This window comes from Dipodomys merriami, unplaced genomic scaffold (assembly GCF_024711535.1).
Source record: "Dipodomys merriami isolate MVZ:Mamm:240054 unplaced genomic scaffold, mDipMer1.0.p SCAF_24, whole genome shotgun sequence".
Classification (NCBI taxonomy): domain Eukaryota; kingdom Metazoa; phylum Chordata; class Mammalia; order Rodentia; family Heteromyidae; genus Dipodomys; species Dipodomys merriami.
Window position 1 is genome coordinate 25,539,094 of NW_027203826.1, and position 26,613 is coordinate 25,565,706.

The window sequence follows — 26,613 nt, forward strand, 5'->3', positions numbered from 1 at the left end:
GAACCTGGAAGAAGACCTGGGGTGGGAGGAGGGCGGCTCCTTGCCCTGTCAAAAGGCAACCAGAGTCCTGGTGGAAGTGGTGCTGTGGCTCACGTGGTAGAGTGCTGGCCTTGAGCAACAAAGCTCAGGGACATAGGAAAATTCTCTCCATCGCCACACAATGAATAAACATTGTAAAAAATAATGCACCAAAAAAGTGTCCCTCTACAGGTCTCTATCCAGATGTTTCATGACCTCAGAGCACTAGACGTTGAGCTAGGACACCACCAAAGACAAGACATCTGATGCTCTATTTCTTTTCAAGAAAATCATAGTGTACTGGAAAAAACAAATAAGGAAAGATACGCTCATAACACATGTTCTGACTGTGGTGTTCACAAGTTCATGAACCCGTGACCTGCGGGAAGTCCCAGAAAAGGGTGGGATGGCAGAGAGAGGATGAAGTGACATTTCCCAGAAGAACATTCTAGAGACCAGCCAGGCACTTGTGACTCACACCTGTAATCTTCTGAGATCTGAGGATCAGGGCTCAAAGCCAGCCCCGGGCAGGAAAGTCCATGAAACTCTTATCCCCAATTAACCACCAGAAAACCAGAAGTGGTACTGTGGCTCAAGTGGTAGAGGGCTAGTCTTGAGCAAAAGAGCTTAGGGACAGTGCCTAGGCCCAGAGTTCAAGCCCCTTGACCAACAGAAAAGAAAAAAAGGAAGGAAAAAAGAAAGAAAGGAAGGAAAAGAAGGAAGGAAGGAAGAAAGAAAGGAAGGAAGGGGCAGAGCTAGGGCTAGAGGACAGCCCCAGAACAAGAGCTGGATGAAGCTGCAATCAGAGGGGCAGCGAGCAGAAGGGCGTGCTGAAGGGAATTCCTAATGGTTGCATATGGCTGGAGCTGGTATTACCACATTTCAATCAAGCTTGGATTGTGTTCATTTCTTGTGCTTTTGGTTTTCTAATATGATCTTTATTTAGTATGTTTTACTCTTTCCCTTGATTTGAAGTTCAAATAAGATTTTTTTTAAGTTTCATGAGCACTAATCAGTACTTATACAATGAATAAACATATTAAATTCAAAAATAATACTAATAAAATTGCACCATAACAGAAATAGACATGTAAAATCTGTCATTAAAAGGGGCAAGAGGGCTGGGCCATTGGTGGCTCATGCCTGAAATCCTAGCTACTCAGGAGCCTGGGGTCTGAGGATTGTGGTTCAAAGCCAGCCTGGGTAGGAAAGTCTTATCTCCAATTACCAACCAGAAAACTGGAAGTGGAGCTGTGGCTCAAAGTGGTAGAGCACTACTAGCCTTGAGCAAAACAGCTGAGGGAGAATGCTCCAGGCCTTGCGTTCAAGTTCCATGACTGACAAAAAATATAAGTATAAATAAATAAATGGGCCAAGAGTGTTTCTCTAACATCTTAGAGTGGAAGGTATTGAAGTAATAAAAGACTGCTAGGCCTACCAACTCTCTTCAGGAATGTTTCCAAAGGACCAGAACCAATTGATATAATATAAATAAGAGTGAAACCCGTTTCCATCATCTTGAGAATTTCTCCCAAAGTGAATTCTTAGCATGCTAATACTACTGTATTGACAAATAAATTAAGGCACTTAGTTTGGCTTGTCGATATTTCCACAGCTATATCTCTACTTGGATCCCACAGCTTTTGCTAAATAAATTACTTCCTTTGGCTTTAGATCAAAAGCATCCTCAAAAGGACATCTTTTCTCACATTCAATTAGTGACTCTGGGGATTTCTATGGAAATGTTATGCCTATGAGAAAGAAAAATATTATCAACTTATATCTGAAAACTGTGTTCATAGTCTCAAGACAGAGGGACTATACAAGTCTGCCAGTTTTTGTCTTTTGATTCAAATAAAAGATAATAGTAATAAAAGATAAGCAGTCAGATCCTTATCTTCTCAATGCCTTTGACATTCTCTTGGATTTCTGGAGTTAACTACATTCTACTAACTTTTGCTTCTAACACCTAAGACATTTAGTGGCTAATATAAGATCAGTTTAAAAAAAATGTAGCATTTCCAGCCTCGGGGCCAATCATATTTTAGCTATAAGTACATTGATAATATATTTAGAATATATATACACATGTGTGTCTTATCTATCTTATATACATGTGTATATATATTCTAAATATATTATCAATAGATAATATATAGATAATATATTTACTATATTATATGTTAATAATATAGTAAATATATTATCAATATATAATATACAGATAAGCAGAATATTAATATTTAGAATATATGTACATAGATATATATGATATATAGATATTCAACATATACAGACCTATGTGAGTACTTGTGTAAGAATATATGCACACATACACACAATATGTATAGATAACTGGAAACATGGTTCCTCATTTCAAATATTTTTGAGTGTGAATGAAAATTTGTATGTCAGAATTTATGTCATGTTATATCCTTAGTTTTACTAGTGTGATCACTATGATATTTTAACAAAACAAAAATTACATTTAAAACTTTTAATTTCATGTATTTTTTTTTTGTCAGAGTCTCTTTAGTTTTCCTAGTCTCACCTAAACTCATGAACTCAAGTGACCTCCTATATCAGTCTCCTGAGTAACTGGGATTCCAGGACATGACACTCACTGAACCTGGGCAATTTTTCTTATATTATAAACTTTAGAATAATTTTCATCTTTTAAAAACAGAAAAAATAGTAATAGCAAAGGTGAACACCAGTGGCTAAGTCTATAATCCTAGCTACTCAGGAGGCTGAGATCTGAGGATTGTGGTTCAAAGCCAGCCTGGGCAGGAAAGTCCATGAGACTCTTATCTCCAATTAAACAAGCAAAAAACCAGAAGGAGATTGTAGCTCACTAGCCTTGAGCACAAAAACTGAGGGACAGTGCTCAGGCCCTAAGTTCAAGTCTTAGGGCTGGCACATGGGTGCATTCACACACACACACACACACACACACACACACACACACACACACACACACACACACACACACACACATTTGGGAAGCCTGGTATGAGGGGCTCATGCCTATAATCTTAGCTCCTTGGTAATCTGAAAGCAAAAGGATTGCAGTTTGAAGCCTGTCTGAAAAGTCCAAAAAATTCCTTTTCCAGATAACTAGCAAAAAGCTGGGCGTGGCGCATCATACATCACTTAAAGTGAAAATGAATAGTGGCTGCTTATGCCATCTCTTAGACAAATAATATTTTAAAGCATGTTGAAAACGAACTTTTTCAATAGAAACTTACTTAGCAACCTGGGATAGGACAAGAGGTTTTGTTTGTTTTGTCGGTCGTGGGGCTTGAACTCTGGGCCTGGGCGCTGTCCCTCAGCTCTTCAGCTCAAGCTGAGCACTCTACCATTCGAGCCACAGCGCCACTTCCGGTTTTCTACTGGTTTATTGGAGATAAGAGTCTCACGGAGTTTCCTGCCTGGGCTGGCTTTGAACTGCAAACCTCAGATCTCAGCCTCCTGAGTAGCTAGGATTACAGGCGTGAGCCACCGGTGCCCGGCTAAGACAAGAGGTTTTTGTCTTCGTCCAGAATAGCTAGAGCTACTCTCCCTTCAGAACTGTGGCAGGTGAGATGGCTTCACTGGTCAGCTGGTCATCCACACCAGACATGCAATTTTTACTTGAACCTAGAATACTCAGTATGATAAGAGTCTCCATTGTATTCTCTCAAACTATTAGACCTATTTCAAGAGTTAGGGTAATATACAGATTCTATAGAACGAATTCAGTAGGCTTTATCCTATTGATGTGTTTCAGGACTCATTTGCCTTTGAGGACTCAAGAACTCTGGCTTTCTTTCATTCTTGAAGCTTCTGTGCATCTGTCTGCCAGCTTTTGCCTCCTTTCCTTGGCCTCAGGATTTTACTGTTTGGAGGGACAATTGGCCAATATTTATAATAACACACGTTCAGTGTGTCGACCCCTCCCTCTTGTTTGCCAGGTTCTATTGGAAATTCTCCAGGCTATGAACAAGGCTCCTTCCTTCTCCCAGAAGAATAGCCACAGAACTGGTGGCTGCCAGAAGCTTTCCCGACCACTCTCAGGCAGCAGACGCTCCAATGGCGTGCCCAGCTGGAGAAGATAACTTGGTGTGGCCACACTTCCGGGTCTTGCTGGAGAACCAGGGGAACACCTTGGCCACTGATTGTGGGATCAAGGAAAGCATTTGCACAAAAGTGGAACCTTTTAGTGTCACAGGCTCTATTTGTCCTGTTAGCATGAGTTGACATACTTTTTTGTTGTTGTTTCTAATTACATGCTAAGCAACTCTAAAGCCTGGCATTTCTCCTTCTCCTCTCCCTCCTCCTCCTTCCTGAAGTGTTTGTGCTCCAAACGGGTCTCACCCATACCAAGAAAACATGCTCCACTGAGCTACATCCCAGCTTTACATATCTTCATGATTTCTGAATTATGTGCTCTTTGGTAAATACCAAATGTGACTATAAAGACACATTTGTTTGAGGAAATTGAAACGAATCATAGGATAAGCTGGTCCACAGGAGTGCATCTCTGAAAACAAAACTCTTCTGTACCACAGTGATGTACACAGAGGTGTGCATCTCAAAATCAATAACTGTACATATCTAACTCTATCCCACTGGCCAAAAATAATTCCAGTGTGTCAAACAAAGGACTTCTACTTGTCCAGAAGAACTGGGTTCCATGTATCCTTTCTAAACTTGACTTGATGACCTTATACTTTCTTTTCCCAAATTTATCCATTTGGCCAATGTGACATTTCTCACCTCAAACTCCTACCAGGAAAAATAAAAACAGAGAGAGAGAGTTTCCTGGGTATCTACAGGGGGAAACAGTAAATCACCTTTCTACTTTGTTAACAAGAGGTTCAGACCAGGGGCAGCTGTGCTGGTATTGGCAGCCGGCTGGTCACTGTTGACAACCCATGTCCCCAGTTCAGCTCCTGTTGACAAATGTTCATTTGCTGATGTTTAACAAAGGAGGGCCCAAGAATGCTCTGCACATTTCCTGGAAGTATCTTCCTCCTCAGCACTCCTTTGTTAACAACAGCACACCCTCTTCTGGTGATCATGGCAGTCTCCAGGGTTAAGTAGCAAACCTTTGAAACTGATCAAGCTCTAATTCCCACGTGCCTTGTCTGACATTTAGCTAGTGCTTGCCCTTTCATCCAACCTCTCTGGATATAGAAGCCAACTGACTTAAAAAAAAAAAAAAAAAAAGAGTCCCTAAGGGATGGCCAGAAGGAAGGGAACACCATTTCCTGATCATGATATAATTCCAAAATTAGTCTTACAAATGAAGGAGGGATGGGATCTTGACATCACTGAATTCCCACAGCTGGTGTAGTACTGGAACCAAACCCCCCACCCAACCAAAAGTATCAGAATGGTATCTTCTTACCTTTTGTTAATGAGAGAGGATAAGTGGACTTGCAGATCACTCATAAAGCAAGGGCCTAAATAAACAGCAGTAAAAATGATAGGGAGTAGAGGGAAGAGATCGTTTGTATTTTCCTGATAAGATAAAGTAGCGAATGGCTCTCTCCTTCACTTTTATGAGGTTTACCTTTAAAGCACACGACAGGGCACAGTGACAGACACATTTTATCTTCTGTCTTTAAAACTTTCTCATCTTTTCTTATCTGATAACATTCTCCGGCCTGGGCACATGGCCCAGGTGTAATCTATGATAGCTCCACTTCCTAAGATGGCCAAAGCAACTGATCCAAGGAGTAAAAATGCAATATGTAATATTTAGGATTAGTCAAATTCCTTCTCTGAGATACCTGTAGATTTTTTTTGGGGGGGGAGGTAAGTAGGGCTCCCTTGGGTTAGGTACAAATCTTCTTGTTTAGAAGTACTATAAGCCAATGCTGACTGACTGTTTTAATGACGCGATGTATGGAAAGGATATGAGATGGCTCTCAGCAGTAAAGGAAAGCTTTAATTAAAAGAAAACCTCATAAAGGCAGACGTGGAAATACTGGCACTAAGAACTAATAGACATTTCCTTCAGACCAGACACCAGGCCCAGGATGAATCAGCCCTAGGGTTTTTTTCTGCCCTCTTTCATTCAGCTCAGCTCAGCTCAACTCAAGCTTCAGCTCTTGGCTTGAATCCAGGACCCTATAAGTTATAAGCCTTCCCTCAAGCTCATGGGGACAGGACACCTGCTTGACCACGTCATATGACTGCAGAGAAGGGGAGAAAGATTCTTCTTGAAAGGAAAACCGTGCTTCTGCTACCAAAGGAGGAGGAAGTAGTTCTGTGTAGGTGAAACAACAGATGGTCGGCGTAGAGCAGGAGCCAGGGAAACCGGGACCTTTCCTACGCTGGGCCTGCAGCGGCGCAGATGGAGCCAAGAGAGGAGCAGCCAGGCCGGCATTCTGAAACCCTCCTAGTGAGCCTCCTTTCCAGCCCCCACAGCTCCTGCTTACAGCAGTTTCCTTTCCATTTCTGCTACTGAGAACCCCAAAGTCCCAATGAATGCCTACTTGTTACATCAGTGATTTATAGGCTTCTGAAGCATTGGACAACCACCTTAAATGTATGCATAAGGAATTAGCTCATAATCCCTCCGCTACATGAGGCAATTTGGGGGGGGGGGTCTAGTTCAATAAATTAAGCTTTCCAGGAACTCTTGGGTCAGATGCCTCACCAGTGAGAAGGCTTTGATTGGAAATGCAGCAGCTTTGTTTCAGTGGCCAAAGGCAGAGACAACCTGACGGGCAATCTCTGAATGAGAGCTAAAGATTAAAAAAAATAAATAAAACACAGTAAATGCAATAAATAACATATAGTCCAGTAGATACAAGCTATTTCCATGAGGCCAATATGGAACTTCTTAGAAATTTATATCACAAAGTTCACCCTAAAGTTATTATGCCTGTTTGATCGCTTTTAAGAAACAGCGGTTGAAGCAGTGAGATTGTAGGACTGCCCTTGTCGTTTTCTTAGGAAACCCTAGGTATACTGAAAGTGTAAATATCTGTGTTTGGAGGAGAACAAAGGGCTATGTCTGGAATTATTCATGTGTAGTTTAATTTGTTTCTTAGTTTAACAGTTTAACTATAGCTTAATTGTTCATTGATCTGGGGAATAATAGCCTTCAGAAGGACTCTGCTGAGAGAAAGAGAGGGTGGTATTTTCTAGAACACCTACATAAGAGGTAGGAGTGTGGCTCATGTGGTAGTATGACTGCTTTGCTAAGTATGAGGCCCTGGGTTCAATCCCAGTACCACCAAACGAAAAGGAAGGAAGGAAGGAAGGAAGGAAGGAAGGAAGGAAGGAAGATAGGAAGGAAGGAAGGAAGGAAGGGAAGAAGGGAGGAAGGGAGGGAAGGAGGGAGGGAGGGAGGGAGGGAGGGAAGGGAAGGAAAGGAGAGGAAAGGAGAGGAAGGGAAGGGAAGGAAAGGGGAGGAAGGGAAGGGAAGGAGGGAAGGAGGGAGGGAGGGAGGAAGGGAGGGAGGGAGGGAAAAAGGAAGAAGAAAGGAGGAAGGAAGAACATACACTCTCTAATGGACAACTATTCAAGACTGAAAAATCTGTTCACTCAGATAAATATGAGAAGGACCTCTTTATAAATTCTTGGAATTTTACCAAGTAAAGATTTTATTTAGATCCAAGATACTTTAAAATACACTTGCTCTTGCTAGAATGGTTAGTTATTACAAGTTAGTGAGAAGTTGTTTCAATCACTGTTAGTAACTAAGATGAAATTCATGCAACAGAATTCAACATGTTTATCGTTTAGAAGTGGTTTTACTAAATTAACAATATGGTACAACAATTGCCGTAATCCAGTTCCATGACCTTTGCCTCACTCCCTAATCCCTACACCCTTAACATCTCCTTGTAACAGTAGCTTTGACCCTTTGCCCTTTCCCCATTTCTCTCTGCTTCCTGTTCACCATGAGGTGACCAACTTCTGCTACACACTCTCCACCAAGCCTATTCTATATCTTCACAGGCCCAGAATCAATAAAGCAAAGACAATGGGTTAAAAAACTTCAAAACTTGTGAGTTGTTCTGTCAGGAGTTTTGGTCACACAGGTTAAGAGCAAAACGAATATTAACTGTGTACTCAAAACCAAAGCAAGCAGCAAAACTTGTTCTCAAAGTCAACCTTACATTTCTGCATGCTGAGATTTACAAAGAGGTAGACTCAGACTTTGGAAAGAGCACAATAGGCATTTCACTGGATTCGGCTGGTAATTAAGTCTATAAGCACTTGAGATTCAGGCTGTGGAGATGACAGAGGAATCTGCCTCGGGTTGTGATTATTTGTGCAAAGTAGGATAAACAAACAGCACTTAGGATGTAAGTTTCCTGCTGGGCCAGTTTTATAATAAAGACATTATTCTATTCAGCTGAACGTTCCATGGATTTCAGTAAGTTATTTCCTTAGAAGTAATTTAAGAACATAGCCAATAGTACTGTGTTCACATAAGAAGAAATACCTGGTTTATCATTCTTTCATCAATTTGAATATGAATACTCATAGATAGTCTTACTATTCTACACATTTTTGAATCAGAAGACTTAAAACCTAAAGACTATTTAGAAAATGAAGAAGGCGACTGATTCTCTATCTCTGCAGAGGTGAGGAAACCTTTTTTTCCTGCTAGGGGCCATACAAAATAATCAGTACGGACAAACTGGTGTGGCTAGCGAAAGCAAAGCTTACAAGAATGAATGTGTCTGTCTCAATACGCACTAAATGATTTCACAGGCCTTTTTATGACCCTTCTGCCAGCCATTCCCCAAACTTGTAGGAAAATTGGCTGAACTTTTACCACTAGGCATTTACTTCTTGACTCATTAAAAGGATTTTATTCATTGGGAAGTCTGTCATAAACATCTCCTATGGGATGGGGGACATTATATTACATTATATTTGAACTAAATCACTCGCTGAGAATACACTGTAGATGTTGTTTTTGTCTTTCTTCTTTTCCTTTAAAGAAGAGATTTTTTTTTCTCCCAGCCCAGATCTCTGCTTCTGGTGGGAGATATTAGGCAGAACATTCTCTTTCCCAATCTTATTTCCCGCAGCCCCACAGTCTAGATGCATGACCAGAACTTGTTGAACCACAGCTCCCCGTCTATAGCCATAGAGACTGGCTCATAGCCAGGGGCGCATGTCCAGCTCAAGCCAGAGTTCTTCCTTGGACTTTCCCAACTAGAGTTGGTATAAAAAGACTTTGTTTCTTCTGTGGAGACAAAGTGATAGGAAGCTCAGGCCACAGATGCTTAAATCTATGCTTCTAGCGTCCTGCTATGTAGCCTAAGAAGAGAATGAGGAGGCAAGGCAGAGAGAAGCAGAACTGAGTGTCAGAATGTCCTAATGGTATTGGAGACCCCGAATCCATTACACCAGAAGGCTAAAGACATGCCCTTTCTTGGTAAATTTACATGTGCGTAAATCCTCCTTTTTCTTAAACTAGTACGGCTGGAGCATCCGTCATTTGTAAACAGAGGTTAGAGAAGTCCAAACAAACATTTTAAAAAAGGATACAGGGAAAATGGGGAAGGTAGTGTTTTAGATCTAGCAGTGTGGGGGGGAGGGAAGGTTGGTCTTATTTGGTCTGTGGTAAAATAAAGGTCATTGTGTTCCGTAGTTCCTAAATATATTTTTGAACTATTTTCAAGTGAATTGAGGTGGAGCAAGGTGACCATGTCTCTGAAAAAGCAAAGTACTATTACTCTAAGATCTCAATGGCCTGACAAGCTCTTGGACTACTGAATTTAGGTTGAGGCATTAGAAAAAGAGTGAGAAGGTACAGATATTTGAGATGTTAGTACTATATGTTGGTCCAATAAGTCAATCTGTCCATCAAATAAGAGAAGTAGAACATTCTAGAAGGGGAGGCACTGTTTAGATCTATAATTGGTCCCTGGAAGTGTTTAAAATTTATTTCATCATAAGTACAACAAATTTTGTTTATTAACAGAAAGAGGAAAATGACCAATGAAAGAAAGATAGTTTATATTTTCTCCAGTCCCTGAAATAATTAGTGCTCTGCATTGTTTAAATTATGATCCAGTAGATCAAATTGTCATTCAAAAATAAATGGTACTGAGGCTTGGAAAGTGGCTCAGTGGTAGAGCGCTTGCCTTGCATGCATGAAGCCCTGGGTTCGATTCCTCAGTACCACATAAGCAGAAAAAAAAATGGAAGTGGTGCTGTGGCTCAAATAGTAGAACACTAGCCTTGAGCTGAAGAGCTGAGGGACAGCGCCCAGGCCCAGAGTTCAAGCCCCATGACTGACAAAAAAATAATAAGTAAATAAATGGTACTATTTTTGTAAAAAAAAAAAAAATGAAATCAAGTGAGGTACCTTATAATACTATTTTTTACAATATTTAACATGCGAGTGAGAAGTTGAGAGTTCCTGAATAGGAAAATTTTCTCTAGAATGTTTTACAATCATTTTCAGTGTTCTACATCTGTAACCAATTGAAAATATGGCCTCGATAGCTAAGAATGAAGGTGTGTGTGTGTGTGTGTGTGTGTGTGTGTGTGTGTGTGTGTGTGTGTGTGTGTGTGTGTGTGTGTGTGTGTGTGTGTGTGTGTGTATACTGGTTCCAGGGTCTGGGTACTATCTCTTAGTTTCTCTGTCAAGGCTGTGCTAATTGATCTGTGTGTGTGTGTGTGTGTGTGTGTGTGTGTGTGTGTGTGTGTTTGTGTGTGTGTGTTACTAGGGACTGAATCCAGGGCCTTAGACATTCTAGGCAAGTTCTCTACCAAAGAGGTAAATCCCAAACTCTCTAATTAGTGGAGGATTTATACTGATAAAGGCAAATTTATGAATGGCTTTTATGTTATTTTGGCTTGACCTTCAGTATATGTTTCAAGGTGACAGTGTTACATGCCATTTAAACCCTGGGAAAGTCTTATTTCAAGTCCAAAAGAAAAACCAAATTCATTTTCAAAGGTTTGCTATGGGGTCAAGATGCTGGGAGTGTCCCCTTCCTGAAGCTACCACATCACCCACTTCTTCCCACCCACCCTGTGTTTCCAAGTTGCTCCTCGTTTTCCAGCTCTGCTTATGAGTAAAAGAGGAAGGCGGTGTGAGAACAATGGTGTGTTCCAGGCTTTGCAGGAGTGGCGTGTTTCAGAGGAGACGCTCATCCCAGGGGCCGCCACTCAGTGGGAGAGATCAACAGGCAGAACTGACGGCGGCGACTGCTGTGACACAGCATGGGGAAATGTCCTCGCTCTAGCCAGGCTCAGAAATATCTCCCAGTTAGCGTATTTTGCTGCTGTGGCTGTTGGTGACCCCCAAAGTGCCCACCCGTGTCTAACCTGGGGAAAAGCAATGCATACCTCTACACCTCTGTTTCAGTCTTGTGTAATCTGTTAAGTGCACATACCACGGGAAACTTAGCAAAATGCCTGGCACCAAGTGTTGAAGGCTAACTCCTATTGAGTGGGGCTTTTTTCCCCTCCTATGTATCTATCCCTTTTCAGCACAAGTCTTTGTGTTTTCATCAAAATCAATATAGCTATTAAAAATTTTTTGCAGCTATGTAGACTTTACCCCTAACTATCCTTCTCTGTTCTCTGGTCCATTCAGTTAAGGGTAGAAGCATCTTCTTCCTTGTTGAGTCTCTGTCTACCAGTCTGTACTTTCCAATGAGCCCCTGTCCTACCCCCACCCCCACCCCCACGACCAGGGGCCATGGCTCAAGACATCAGGTACTGCTTCTGCTTTGCTTCTCCTTCTCTGCCACTAAGCTTTTGCAGTGAAGGCTCAGATCCACTCCAGTCGAGTTCTTCCCCTCTTCATCGACTTCCCTCTGATGAAGAACTATGCATTCTCTCCCTCTAAAAGGGCAAGAGACTCCAGCCTGGAGTTGGCATTCATGTGCTGAGGTCAGGCCAGATGCTGCGGGTCATGATGTGTGTCCCTGTGCACAGGCCTGGCTTTTTGTATTGTTGCCACTGAAGTGAGCTGAGCTGTGTGCATCACCCGGGACCAGGGGCCCCCATGTGTACCCATCACGTGATAATACTGACCTCTAGGGGCTGGCTTTCCCTCACAGAGCCTCTTTATCTTCTCTTTGAGTTCCAGGACAGTGAAGGCAGCCTCTTGCTTAGCTGTGGCCAAATCAGTTTGTAGCTTTTCCACTTTCTTCCTGTGCTTTAGTTTCTTCAAAATAACAATAAGGAGAACAAGAAGAACTTTCGTCACTAGAGACCGAAACATCAAAGGAATAGGAATCAGGAGAATTAATGATGTCTGGACAAACATTGCCTGTGATGCCCCGCTTTGATCAAAAGCTCCCTTTATCTAGACTGAGTGCGGTTTGAGGTCTGGGACTCAGAGTGCATGTGCATTCTCTGTCAGAGAATTGGCCATAAAAGCCCACTGTCTGCATCGCAGGATCTTTTACCTCCAGAAGGATTTTGAATGTGGATCTGAGCCCTGCGGATTGGTTGTTTATCATGAAGACGACTTGAGAAGTTGACTTTCCAGTGTGTGCGAATGCATACAAGTGTCACCTAGGCACTGATGGGTAGTGAAGATGCTTATAGATATTTATTATAGTCCAAGATAAGAATGATTTTATAAGCAGCAGAGGACAGGAAAAACTTCCTATGAAAACGGTCTGATTTCTAAGTCTGCATGGTTGGAGGAAGTTGTTACATAATCAGAGAGTTCACCCTGAGCCTTTTTTGACTAGATGATCCCTTCATGGATTTCAAAGTGGATGCCATTTGTCAAAAGTGGATTCGTCTGCAATGACAATGACAAGCACTGCTTTTGTGCCCTTGTGTTGCTCTTGGGTAGCCGCCTCCCCTCTGGAGAGCTCACCTTGCCAAGTCTTTGTGGCTTGCAATTAGGAAGCCCAGAAAACGAAGCATTAACATTGCCTGACAGACGTAAATCTTAGCAGGGAAAGGGATCATTTTTGCTTCAGTAGGAAGTAGTCTACTCTTCCCCCGAAGGGAGCACACTTGGGTGGTAGGAAATGGCTTTGTTCTTTGAGAGGAAAGCCAGTGAAATCAATTTATCACAGATAGGATTAGACTGACAAGAAGCCTCTAATTCTAAAAATAGGTTATACCTCAACGTTAGAGCACTTTCCTAGCATGAGAGAAACTGACTTTAATCCCCACATGGAAGAGAGGTGGGGGGAAGATTTGTCTTCCAGACCCAACATAAGACAGCTATTGTTTAACCTTAATTGATGAGTGAAAATAGTGTGTTACTCAAAGGGACAGGTTTCAAGGAGTTTCTTCCTAGGGACAGGAGGGCAGAGAAGTGCTCTGGGCCACAGTTCAGGTGCACCTGGTCTTTGCTGCAGGTCTCCTAGGGTGGTGGTTAGCGTTCCTGCCATTCCTGCCTTGAAGCATCCACTGGTGTCAGGCACTGAGCAGGCCGACCCATGAAGCTTCAGGGCTGAGAAGCCTCTAGACGCGAACACCGTTTCCCTTCCTCTGAGTCTCAACTCACTAAAACCCTCTTCATAATCTGGCTTGCCATGTAGATGAGCTCAATGAGATGATCAGGAAATACGTCTGGGCATTTGCTCGCTGTGTGTTTCATAGCAAACGATGGACTTGTCATGCTAATCTGCACCTTGAGCCATACCAGGGGCTTGCCCCGTGCTATTTCAAGATTATTTCAAACTCAGATTCTTAGACTTGCCTTTTTCCTCTTAGAACTTTGGAGTAGATAGCGACAGGGAAAAAATACATAAATGTGTGGCAAGAAGGAATTTAGAGACTCAAGAAAGAACTAATAGTGATATGCATGTTGGAGTGTTGTGGATTAGCTCTAGTGACACAGGCAAGTGGCACTGAGATGTATTGAACAATAATGGGTCAACAGATGTGTAGAGAGCCAAATAGATGTGAGATATGTTGAAAATCATAAACTGTTCATAGTTGGCTTGAGTTACTGCTATTCACTATAAAATTATGTCAACATGTCTATAGGCTCAGATGTTTTCATAATAAGATCTTGGGAAGAGAAAGAATTGAAGCTTTGTTTCCTAATATTGCCACTCCCTTAATTCTTAATATTCACATTCTCAAATCATGTCACAACCAGTCACATGCAAGTGTTTCTCTAGAACTCTTCTCACAGCAGACTTTGATAGTAAATAAAGAAAAGAAAAAAATAATGCAATTTGGTGAGGATTAACAGGCTTGTTACTACAAGCTACTGTGGGTGACATAGTTAAGGAAGTGTCTACATTTCCATTTTTACAGGATGATTTGACAGATAGGATGTAGGAACACAGAGTACAGACACAGTACTTCTCAAAAATCTTTTAAGACTTTCAACTTCTCTCTCCCTCCCTCCTTCCCTTCCTCCCTCCCGCTTTCTTCCTTCCTTCCTTCCTTCCTTCCTTCCTTCCTTCCTTCCTTCCTTCCTTCCTTCCTTCCTTCCTTCCTTCCCTCCTTCTCCTCCTCCTTCTCCTCCTCCTCATTTATTTTGTTAGCTTTGGTGCTAAAGACTGCCCTGAGGGAGAGTCATAGATGCGAACAGGTGTTCAGCATTAAGCTCTACAGCTGCAGCCCCTCAACTTGTCAGAGAAGAAACATGATACTTCATTTTTAAAAGATCTAATTTTTAGACTACCAATTTTTGTCTTTCTCTTATAGTAATTGTACCTTCTGCTTTTTCTTATTGTATGCTGCTCTTCAAACCTGAGGCAGAAATTGAAAGTATTTAGTTTGGGAGTGAGAGTCCCCTGGGTACTGTCAGTGCTGAGGTACTGCTGACTTCAGGTTTCTAAGGGACTGACTATTCAAGAGAAGAGCAAGTTGAGTCAAACAGTGTTATTCTAGATAGAACTAGATAGAAGAACTAGACAGAAAACATGAAGATTCAGGCTTCATCATAATGCAAGCAAGTACCCCCCTGCCAAAATTACAGCCATATCCATCCATGACAAGAGAAGAATCCTGGTGAAGACGGGCCACTGGGGACTGTCAAGCAGAGCCTGGATGAACATCTTCAAGCAGGCCTCGGCTAACCTCTGGGACCTGGGTCAGGAGGGATGAGGCGTTTGGCTCCCTCCCATCCTTTCCACTCCTGCCTTCCTTTGGGCTCCGTGAAGGGCACAACACTTGTCACAAAGGCCTGGCCCTAAAGACCTATAGGGCTGGCACACTGTCAGGAACACTTCAATGATACTTCTCGGACTTTTGAGAAGTTGGATAAGACAGCTTAGAATTCAAGAATTACGTGAATCGAAATGCACAACCTTCATTATTTAGCTATGAGGGAGAGGGAAGGGGAAATTAAATTTAAATTAAAAATTAGATGAGAGACCTAGATTGCCCAAGGTTCTTGTGGGACCTTTCAAATATGCAGATACTTAAAAAAAATAGTTTAACATCTATGCCTTTCCTTTCCTTTTCTCCAGACAAAACTGCTGTATGCTATTAATTCATAACATTAACCAAGCCCTTAGGGTACTTTGAACAATTCAATTTGCCAACATGTTTTCTCATTAGTCATAGACATCAAATGATTTCAGCAGTGATAATATTTTCCTTTGCGTTTTTGGCCTTTCCTAGCCAGGCAACCCAAGTGTTGTACTTGAATTTAATGGAGTCTGTATGGTCTCCTTAGTAACAAGGGATTCTCTTTGGTGACAACTAGAAGCCTAGGAAACCTTGATGGCTTGGAGGCAAATTCCTGTAACCTTTCTTTTTTGCCCCTGTTTCTCCTACAGAGGAGGAAGGAAATCACATATCTGTACCTTGTTTTGAAAAAGCAGTATTTATCAGTATCATATTGCTGGGCTGGCTTGTATTATACCAAGTCTATGAGGATTAGCAATAACCAGGTCGCTATTTTTAGAAGAGTTTCAACACACAGTTGCTAGCACTGTTTAAAATTTACAGCTATTTCCATACACTTTGAATCATGGCCTTGGATTATGAAGCTGGGCTTTCTCACTTACTGGCCATGACAAATTAGGACAGGCACCTGACATCGCCAAGCTTTCGATCCCATTTCATAAGGCTGTGTGGGGAATCAAACGACATGATAGAAATGGTGGGACCCAGGGCAGTGTTTGCAGTCTAGTTATATCCTTCTGTTTTGGTTGTTATTCCTTGACTATCACATGAAGATCACAGAAGGATAATGATCACATAAGGAAAACCTTTAACACTTCATTAAAACACTGTAGTGTCTTTTCTTTTTCCTCTCTCTCTTTCTCTCTTTCACTTTCTCTCCTCTCCCTCTTTTGTCAATACCTGGGTTTGAACTCAAAGCATCATATCTGTTTGGCTTCCTTGTTTAGCTGGAATTCTACACTTCCATCATGCCTTCAAGCTGGCATTTTGGCAGGTATTTTAGAGATGGAGTCTCAAAAGTTTTCTTTCCTGGAGTGATTTGAAGTCCCAGTCCTCCAGATGTTGGCCTATTTAGTAGCTGGTTACAGGTGTGAGCCATCAGCACCTGGCTCATAGCAGCTTTTCTAAATATTTCTTTATGTTACTTTACAGAAAATAAAATCTGCATTTTCTTGAAAGTAAGACTTTTCTTTTTCTTCTTTAAAAAAATGTTTTCTGTATGATTGCACGGACCTCTTCCTTACTTGGTATGTGTAGACAAAACCTAAATGTTTGGTCCTGATTCCGTGTCCATCCAGAGCTAGTCTGATGCCCGAGTGGCCCCAGGGAGGGCTGCCTGCATGTTATGAGCGGAGGAGCACTCTAAGTCTGTAACTCATGCTGCCATGGCAACACTGACTTGTGTCTGCCAGAAAACAGCCTTCTCCCCACTTTGCTTGACTCTGTCCATCACTTAACATTTGCTTGAATCTGTCCATCACTTGACAGCACACTTCCATTACTAAGATACACTCGCTTGTCTCCAGAGGACCCCTGATCACATTCTCACGACCAGGAATTATACAAGAGAATAGGTGCTTCCTGTCTTCCAGATCTTGGAAATTAGAACTGGCATGTTTTATTTCTTTGCAGTAATTCTCTGCTGAGTATCCACTCATTTGATTTTAAGGTAACAAAGTGCCATAAAAATGCATCTTAATTATTCCCCAACTCAAGAGGTTTTGGATTTTCACAAAAAGAAAAGGAAATCTCAATAATGAGGAAATTTAACTCACTATAGTGGAGACCACACCTCAATTCTTAGAGATAGAAGTTGAGTTTGCCATTAGATATACTCATTTTCATGATATCTGTATGTTTAAGAAAAATTAAAAAGAAATACAAAATAGACAGCATTACATTGGAGTGAGTTCCCATAGTAAAATATCCTAAAAACGGAAGGTTTTCCCCTAAAGATGGTACTTTAATCTCCTCCTCTTTTTATGTTCTACACAAATCATTACTTGGAACTTTCTAGAAAGACCTTAATGCATATTGACCACTTCCACTGTGCTAGAAATAGCACCGAGAGCTTCAAATGCACTAGCTCTTTTCATTTTTTAGCAACACAATGAAGTGTGAGTATTATTAATTGCATTTTCAGATTCTATTATATGAAGTGTCTCCTCAAAAAGCCTATGTATGCATTTTGGGCTTCAGCTCCAACTAATTTCTGACTGTGACCTTACCAAATGCAATAAGAAGTTGCTTCATTTTTCATTTAGGATTTAAGAAGTAAGTCCTAATGAAAGGAAGCAGGTAACTGAGGGTGGATTCTTGGGTGAGATCCTGTTCAGTCTTCCTCCTGTCCCTTTTCCCTACTTCCTGTCTACCATGATGTGATGAAAGTCCTCAGTGCCATATGCTCCACAAACACCATATTCTGCCTTCACTGGGCTCCAAATCAATAGCGCCAAGGACTATGGAGGAAAATCCTTGAAAACACAAGCTATAATAATATTTCTGAGATAAAAGGGAGGGATTCTGCTTGCATGTCCTTTTCTTTGTGAAACACAGTCTTATCTATTTTACCCAGCAAGTCTTTATTGGGTAGACAGTTTTCATGAAGAAAGGATGGAAGGGAGGGAGAGAGGGAGGGAGGAAGGGAAAGAAGGAGGGAAGGTGAAGGGAGGGAGGGAGGGAGGGAGAGAGGGAAGGAAGGAAGGAGAAAGCAATAAATAAGTTTGTATATTCCTAGTTGATCCTAGCAAAGAACAAACCAAAGTCTTCAAAGGAATTCATGCAAAAAGAAAATACAGGCAGCATTTGCTAAAGCCAAGTCTATTTGTTGGCTGTATAATCTCTGATCACACCCTGAGAGCAGAGAGATGTGCATTGTCACACCTCACAGAGACAGGGAGGAAGCTGTTTTCCAGTCCAGATCTCCTGGGGGGAGGGAGAGGGAGAGCACGCAAGAACGAGAAATCCCGAAGGGCCAAAGCTGCATGGGAAGCAATTTCTGTTTCTCAGCTCCACCTCTGCAGGTGTGGGCATCATTAGCAGCAGCCATTAGAAGGGACATGGGTGGAAAAAAGCAGAAAAAGGAGAGGATGGACTATACAATGGTTAAAAAAAAATCCCTTATCAGCTATGTGAAATGAGGCTCAGTTTCTCTACCATGAGTACCAAAATAAGGCAAAGCTTTTTTAACAGTTACTCCTTTTGACCTTGACTAAGGCTTCCTTCTAGAATAAAGTCACCAATGATTGCCAATCTGTAATTGATCTTGAATTACAAGGCAAAAGCACGTGTTCAAAGACTAAAACATTGAGATCCTAAGCACTAAGGTGTGTAAATTATCTTTAGGGTTTTTTTTTGAGAGAGGTATTGGGGAGGTAAACATAATCTAATTTGATTAATATTCCTAATATATTTTCTTCTTCTCAAACGCTACTCTGTCCCCAAAGCAGAGAAATAACAGGAGGGTTCGCACAATATCTTAGTAACCTTAAAACCACTCCACAATGATTAATGGAAATGATCAGAGGAGGAGAAATGATGCCCAGACAGCAGGAAATAACTTTGGAGGGCATGGAAAAAGAAATTGGAGAAAGCAGCAATGTGGGGTGGATTAGGCTCTCAGGCTAGGCTTTCTTAATGCAGAGGTGTAATCTGCTTTCTTAATGCAGAGGTGTAATCTGCTTTCTTAATGCAGAGGTGAACACCTTCACAGCAGAAATGTTTAGGTTTAAAACGAAATTGACCTGAGCTCATTTGAAACCACATTTGCTAGGCTGGGAGCTGGTGGCCCATGCCTGTAATCCTAACGATTCAGGAGGCTAAGATCTGAGGACTGTAGTTTGAAGCTACCTGGGCAGGAAAGTGCCTGAGACTTTTTGTTGTTGTTGTTGGTTGTGAGGCTTGAACTCTGGGCCTGAGTGCTCTCCCTCAGTTCTTCAGCTAAAGGCGAATGCTCTACCACTTGAGCTATAGCGCTACTTCCAGTTTTCTAGTGGTTTGTTGGAAATAAGAGTCCCATAAACTTTCCCGCCCAGGCTGGCTTTGAACCAAGATCCTCAGATGTTAGCCTCTCTAGTAGCTAGGATTATAGGCATGAGCCACCAGCGCCCATCTTCCCTGAGACTTTTAAGTATAAGTGTTTTGAAAAATTGCTGAGTACCATGATATTAGTTCGCAGTGCTGATATTTTTTTTTTTTTGTAAGTAGAACTAGAGGTAGTAATTGATCTTTGGGGATGAAGCATGCAAGCACGCAAGTACATGGCTTTATAGTCATTTCTAGTGAGTTGTGTGGTCATTTGTGTATATATAGTTATTAAGTTGAATACTACAGAACTACAATTAAATGAGCAATTTGTCAATCTAACTTTTCGGTTGTTTTACCTGATAGATGCCTGGAAACAGGCATACATGTCGAGACTCTCAAGCTTAAACTTTTCCTTAAGAAAACTAAACACCTCCCATTCGCTCATTGCAAGCTGCATTGACGCAAAGCTCCTTCCACTCTAAACCTTCTTCGGGGGAGGAGGAGGTTGGGCACAGTGGCAGCACCAACTCTGTCAAGGTCTGGGGAGAAGGGGTCAGTTAAGTCTGGAAATTCAAGGCCACTCTGTGCCATATAGTGTGACTCTTCCTTAAAAAACCACGACACAAAAGTACCACCAAAACAACAAACACACCAAAAGCATGCAGTGGAAGAAATAGGAGCGGCTAGCCACTCCTGAAGATGTCTTGACTAAAATGTGCGAGTTCTGCTGTGGGCAGTAGTTGAATGCCTGAGAAAAGGACTGGAGAGTAAGCAGCTACTGCGGCTGACTTTACTCAACATTCCAGCTGACTGTAGTCTGGTTTTTTGCCTTTCTTCTTTTTATTTGTTTTGGTTTTTGGTGTATTTTTTTCTGCCCCATTTAGAGATGTTTTCTTGCCTAGGTCATGATGCGACATTCTTCAGTGGGAAGAAAGCAATATTTAGATAAATTAAAATGATGTTTCATTGTGTTGGTGGCTCAGGCTTGTAATCCTAGCTACTCAGGAGGCTGAGACCTAAGGATTGGGGGTTGAAGCCCAGGCAGAAAAAAACATCTGTGAGATTCTAATCTCCAATTAACCAGCAAAAAGCCAGAAGTGGAGGTGTGTCTCAAAAGGCAGGGCACCAGTCTTGAGTAAACAAGCCAAGTGAAAGCAGAAGGCTCTGAGTGTAAGTCCCACTACAGATGCACACACACACACACACACACACACACACATACGTACGTATGCGCACGTGCCCATGCACATACACACACACAATACACACATGCACAATTAAAATGGTGCTTAAAACAAAAGCACTTCCAGAATCTGGTGTTTTATTTGAACTGGGGTGTAAAGTACGACCTGATAAAAGCAGCTCTTGGCACTTGAGGATAGAGTGTCAATAGGCATTGAATGGAAGGTGCTGGTGCTGTGAACTTGCTTGGGAAATATTAGCAAGTTTCAAGCTGCATATTTTAACAAGTCTAAACATACTCCCTTATTAAAACCAAGTCATTAGGTGTAGATTATTCCCTGGGTTTCTAGAACTCCTAGCTCTCTATAATCCTATTAACTTATGCTCTAGAAAGTAGTATCTAATATCTCTAATTTTATTACAAATCTAGCACTGCAAGGATGCTACATGAATCTGAACTTCCAAGTAGGGATCTAGAGGTGAATTGCAAGCCCTTGACTCCCAACAACACACCCTCGACTCAGACGCGCATGCGCAGCAGGTAGGGAAGGGAACCTGTAGTGTTGGCTGAGGAGAGCGCGCCTGCGCAGCAGGTAGGGGAGGGAACCTGTAGTGTTAGCTGAGGAGAGCAGGCTTCATCTCTTGCAGGTGACTTGCTCTGTCACAATTCCCTCGAGTGTGAGCTTGTAAGATGTAGGGCTAATCACTTCATCAGTTCTTCAGCATGGAAGATTTCCCAGTAACAAATAGTTACTTGTTTTGGTCCTGACCCAGAAAACCCACAGAGGCCATATTTAATTAGTTCTTACTTGATCTTCCAAGTTATTATTGTAATAGAGGGATCAACATTAGCTTGACCAAAGACCACCCATGGAAATCTCTGGTGCTCCAAATTATATCCCTGGGATAACCAGGAGAGTATCTAATACCCGTAGGTAGAATTAAGTTGACTCAGAGCCATATGGCCAGACTTCTGTGAAACTAAAAACTAGCAAGATACACAACAAATATTTGGCTGTCTAAGAAATGAATAGATGAATAATAGGTTTCGTATATGTGCTCAACTATCACGAGTCAAAGTTGAAACTGACTTCTATTTCCTCTGATTCAGTTCTATAGTCTTATCTAAAGTGACACGGTCAATTACTCTGGGTCACAAATGCACTTGACTTTTCAACTGGAAAGCATAACAGAAAAATTTATAATCTTTACTATTTATTCTAAGTGTATAATCCAGTAACATATGGGCACATGATTGTGCCAATTCCCATGGCTCTTTCAGTCTTGCAAAACTAACACTCTATGCCCATTAAATAACAACAACCATTTCCTCCTTCTTTAAGCTCCTAGCAATTACAAGTCCTCTTTCAGGTTGCTATGCACTGATTATTCTAAATAGGGTATGTGAGTGGAGTCAAACAGTATGTGTCCCTTTTGTAATCTACTTATTTCACTTGGCATAATGACTTCAAGGTTTATTGATATAGTAGCTTGTGTTAGAATTTCCATTCTTTTTCATGTAAACAGATCTTGTGTGGGTGGAGACACTGGTGAGAAGGGGAGAGGGGAAGGAGAGAGCAAAGGAGGGGACTATGGTCAACACATTTTACATCCAAGTGAAAATGGAACAATGAACCAATGAAATTGGGTTAGGGAAAGAGGTGGAGGGATGAAAGTTCTGCAAATGGGGAATTCTGAACAGTGCACATTGCATTGCATATGGACATGTCCAGATGAAATCTCCTTGGACAACTGATATTTATAAAAATGTGGGAAAACCATAATTTTTTTCCTTTTTAAAGCTGAATACTATTCCACATTTAGATCCCATTTTGTTTGCCCAATCACTTATTAATGGGCAGTTGAGTTGGTTCTGACTCTTGTATAATGTGGGAGACATTTCTTGAAATAGTGATCATGGTAGTACACTTATTACTATATATATAGTAATATATTCCTTTTTACATGAACTATATCCTTTAATTATCATTTAATTATAGTTATAATTATACAGACATTGTTGGTCTATGCTAATTTACATTTGTACCAATAGTGTCTTAAGAGTTCTCCTTTGGGGGCTGGAAAAGTGGCTTGAGTAATGATGCACCAGTCACATGAGAGTTTCCCCTCTCTCCAGTCATTGCCAGCATGCGCCTTAAAAAAATTATAGCCACTGTAAATGAGGTGTGAGGATACCCAATATGACTTGATTTTCATTTCCCTGATGACTAATGATTTTCAGCACTTTCTTTCCTTATATTTGCTGCCCATTTGTATATCTTTTTTTTGAGAAGTGTCTATTCCAATTATTAGTCTCATTGGTAATATGATAATTTGCTTTTCTGCTTTAGAAACTTTTTTTTTAACTCTCTGTGTTTTCTGGATATTAATCCCCCATCCAATGAGCAGTTTGCAACTATTTCCCCTTATTCTGTTGATTGTCTATTCTATTGTTTGTTTCCCTGGCTGAGCAAAAGCTTTATAAGCTTCAAAGAGATCTAGCAGGGAAATTCTAAGTCCTCTCTCTATCTCCTTCTACATCAAAATCAAGGCAAATGCCTTGATTTTTGCTTCCTGATGCCAAAGGCAATTGTTATTATTTTTTCTGCTTTAGGGGTTTGAAAGTCAAGGCCTTTGCTCTAGCTCTGCTTGATTGCTTGTGACTGGCACTGTATCATGAACACCACCAGCCCAACTGGTTGATTGGAGATGGAGTCTTGGAAACTTGCATTGACATCTAACTATGATTGTCAAATTTCAGTCCCTTGAGTTGCTAGGATTGCAGGCATGAACCACCAGTGCTGGGATCAAATGGTATCTTTAAAATCATCTTAAAGTTCATGTATGGGTAAATAAACTCATGCTATTAAATACATGCTACTAATTTTTTTGGGGTGGGTCATGGGGCTTGAACTCTGGGCTTGGGCACTGTCCCTGCACTCTTCAGCTCAAGGCAAGTGCTCTGCCACTTGAGCCACAGCTCCATTTCTGGTTTTCTAATGGTTTATTGGAGATAAGAGTCCCATGGAATTTCTTGCCCAGGCTGGCTTTGAACCACGATCCTCAGAACTTAGCCTCCTGAGTAGCTAGGATTATAGGGGTGAGCCACTGGCTCTGAAAACAAGTAGCAAGTCACATTAAGGTGAAGGGAACAATGTATGTAAAGGCTTGCGATGAATGGGGAAATGATCCTTTCAGGGGACAGGGAGAAAACAGCCACCCTTAGTGAAGAGAGAGAGCCTGCAAAGACAGACAAAAGCCTTGGTAAAAATCAGCTAAATGTTTCAAGTGACATGGGTCACAGAGAAAATATGAAGAATACTTTAGGAAAGCCCTCCCTCTTTAAGAACTAAAGCTATAGTTATTTTTCTTACTTTAAAAGTAACTCAAGATTTTTTAAATTAGTCAATGCTCCTTAAATGCTTTAGAAGTCTTTTTAAAATTATTATCCTTAAGTATTTGTAAAAGAGAAGTTGCCACTTAACAAACCAGTTTATGAATACAATGCATCTTATTAATAGCTTTATATGTTTACACATACATATATGCATATTTTGTGGCATAAAATATGTCAAGTATCTTAAGTAGCCTTAGTTTGTCTGTCATAGGGAGAAAATCTTATGAGATTTGAAAGTATTCTGCTATCATAACATTTAAAAGAAGGTATCTTAATTTTTCAACTGAAAACTTGCTAGAAAACTTGTAGCCTAATATATGTGCATGTACATATATGTATATATATTTTTCACCTGCTGACACTATATCAAGCTGATAAAACTTTGAAAGAATAGAGATCATAAGAAAGAATTGTCTTTTCTGAGATTCATAATAGATTACTTCAATCCAACCAATATTTACTGAGCACGAACTATATGTCAGGCTCTAAACTAGAAGCCAGCTAAATAAAGAAAAGATAAAGCATAGCAAAGCAAAAGGAAGGGTGCAGGAGGTAAGTAAGATGCTGGAACCGGGACTGGGCGTTCCCATGGACAGCAACGAATCCTAGAAAGGAGCAGACTCTGCAATGACACAGAATTCATACCTTGGAACTATTAGTAAGAGAGGACGTTAAATAAGCCATGGGAACAAAGAGATGGGAAACATGGAAGAACATTCCGGAGAAATGGAATAAGGGAATTGGAATCTGAATACATTGCAAACCACAGACTAGACGCTGTCTCTTCTATTTTTCTATCTGGGGAGAAGCCACTGTGCCTCCAGGGTGACCAGGACGCTCTTGTTCTCAGTTTCCCCTGTAAGTTGGCTCTACAAGGTGACAGGTGCTTCATGCAGACATTCATTTATGTGTCACCAATAAGTTTATATACCTATCAACCCAGAGAATATGGAGATGAGTAAGGTGACCATAGTCCCAGCATGGCATTTAGAGTCTTGTTATGGAAGCAGACTTAAAGCAATTACACACACACACACACACAGTTGCTGACTTTCACAAGTCATTTAAAGAAATGAATTGTAGAATGCTGAGGGTTTATCATCGGAGATTTTATCTTATTCAGTATACTAGAAAAGGCTTTTCCAGTGACAGACACCCGAAGGGTAAGAGACATTCATTAGATCTGAAAAGAAGTAGCAAGTCACATTAAGGCAAAGGGAACAATGTATGTAAAGGCTTGTGATGAATGGGGAAATGATCCTTTCAGGGGTCAGGGAGAAAACAGCCACCCTTAGTGAAGAGAGAGAGCCTGCAAAGACAGACAAAAGCCTTGGTAAAAATCAGAGATTAAGCCGGGCGCTGGTGGCTCACGCCTGTAATCCTAGCTACTCAGGCTGAGATCTGAGGATCCCGGTTCAAAGCCAGCCCGGGCAGGAAAGACCGTGAGACTCCTATCTCCAATAAACCACCAGAAAAGTGGAAGTGGCGCTGTAGCTCAAGCGGTAGAGCGCTCGCCTTGAGCTGAAGAGCTGAGGGACAGCTCCCAGGCCCAGAGTTCAAGCCCCACGACCGACAAAAAAAAAAAAAAAAAAAAAAAATCAGAGATTATTAAAATAAGTTGTGCAGGTGGTTGATATAACCACATTATTAATAATTGTTAATTATTAATAATTCGCTCAATGGATGCTATGTACTAGTGTACTAGGCATTATTTTGGGTGTTTTCTTTCTTCTTCTTTTTTTTTTTTTGTCGGTCATGGGGCTTGAACTCTGGGTCTGAATGATGTCCCTCAGCTCTCCAGCTCAAGGCTAGCGCTCTACCACTTGAGTCATTGCACCACTTCTGGCTTTTTCTGCTTGTGTGGTGCTGAGGAACCGAACTCATGAATGCAAGGCAAGCACTCTACCACTGGGCCACCTTCCCAGCCCTCTTCTTTTTTTTTTTTTTAAGCCACTATTGGAGCCTGAACTCAGGGCCTTAGGTTCTCAATTGACTTTTTTGCTTAAGACTGGGGCTTTATCTCTTGAGCCACACCTCGCTTCTGGACTTTTGCTGGAGATAAGATTTCATGAGATTTTTCTGCCCAAATTGGCTATGAACTACAGTCCTGGAATCCCAGCCTCATGAGCAGCTAGGAATACAAGTGTGAGTCACCAGTGCCAGGCCATTCGGGGTGTTTTATACATATTAACTCATCCATACACACTAGCCCATGAAACAGATACCATTGCTATTCTCATATAGAGCTGTTACCTGGATGGTTCACTTTATGTGTCAACATGGCTGAGCGATGGTGGCCAGTTGTTTGTCCAAATACTAGTCTAGGTGTTGATGTAAAGGAACTTGTGGATATGCCTAGGATTTACAATTAGTTGACTTTAAATGAAGTGTATTACCCTCCATAATGTGGGTGGACCCCAAGCAAGCATTTGAAAGCCATAAGAGCAAAGACTGAAGCATCCTAAAGGAGCAATTCTGGTCCATCTCACGGAGTTAGAACAGAAAACTACAACATTGACTCAATTTCCAGTTTATCAGACAGCGCTACAGATCTACACATTTCAATTTACCAGCCTCTCCAGTCATGTAAGCCTGCTCCTATCCACCCGCGCTCTCTCCTGCTGATCCTGGGGCTTGAACTCATGGCCTGGGTGCAGTCCCTGAGTTTCTTT

At 41.3% G+C, this 26,613-nt stretch overlaps 1 protein-coding gene across 3 annotated transcripts in view; it reads right to left on the reverse strand.

Annotated features, from left to right (window-relative positions):
- Positions 1–26,613, reverse strand: part of Ccdc192 (coiled-coil domain containing 192) — a 160,099-nt gene that overhangs the window by 40,063 nt on the left and 93,423 nt on the right. For all 3 annotated transcript variants that reach the window (XM_070034130.1, XM_070034129.1, XM_070034128.1), the window contains one exon: positions 12,031–12,163. In XM_070034130.1, coding sequence (XP_069890231.1) covers positions 12,031–12,163 — 133 coding nt within the window. The remainder of the gene's footprint in view (positions 1–12,030; positions 12,164–26,613) is intronic.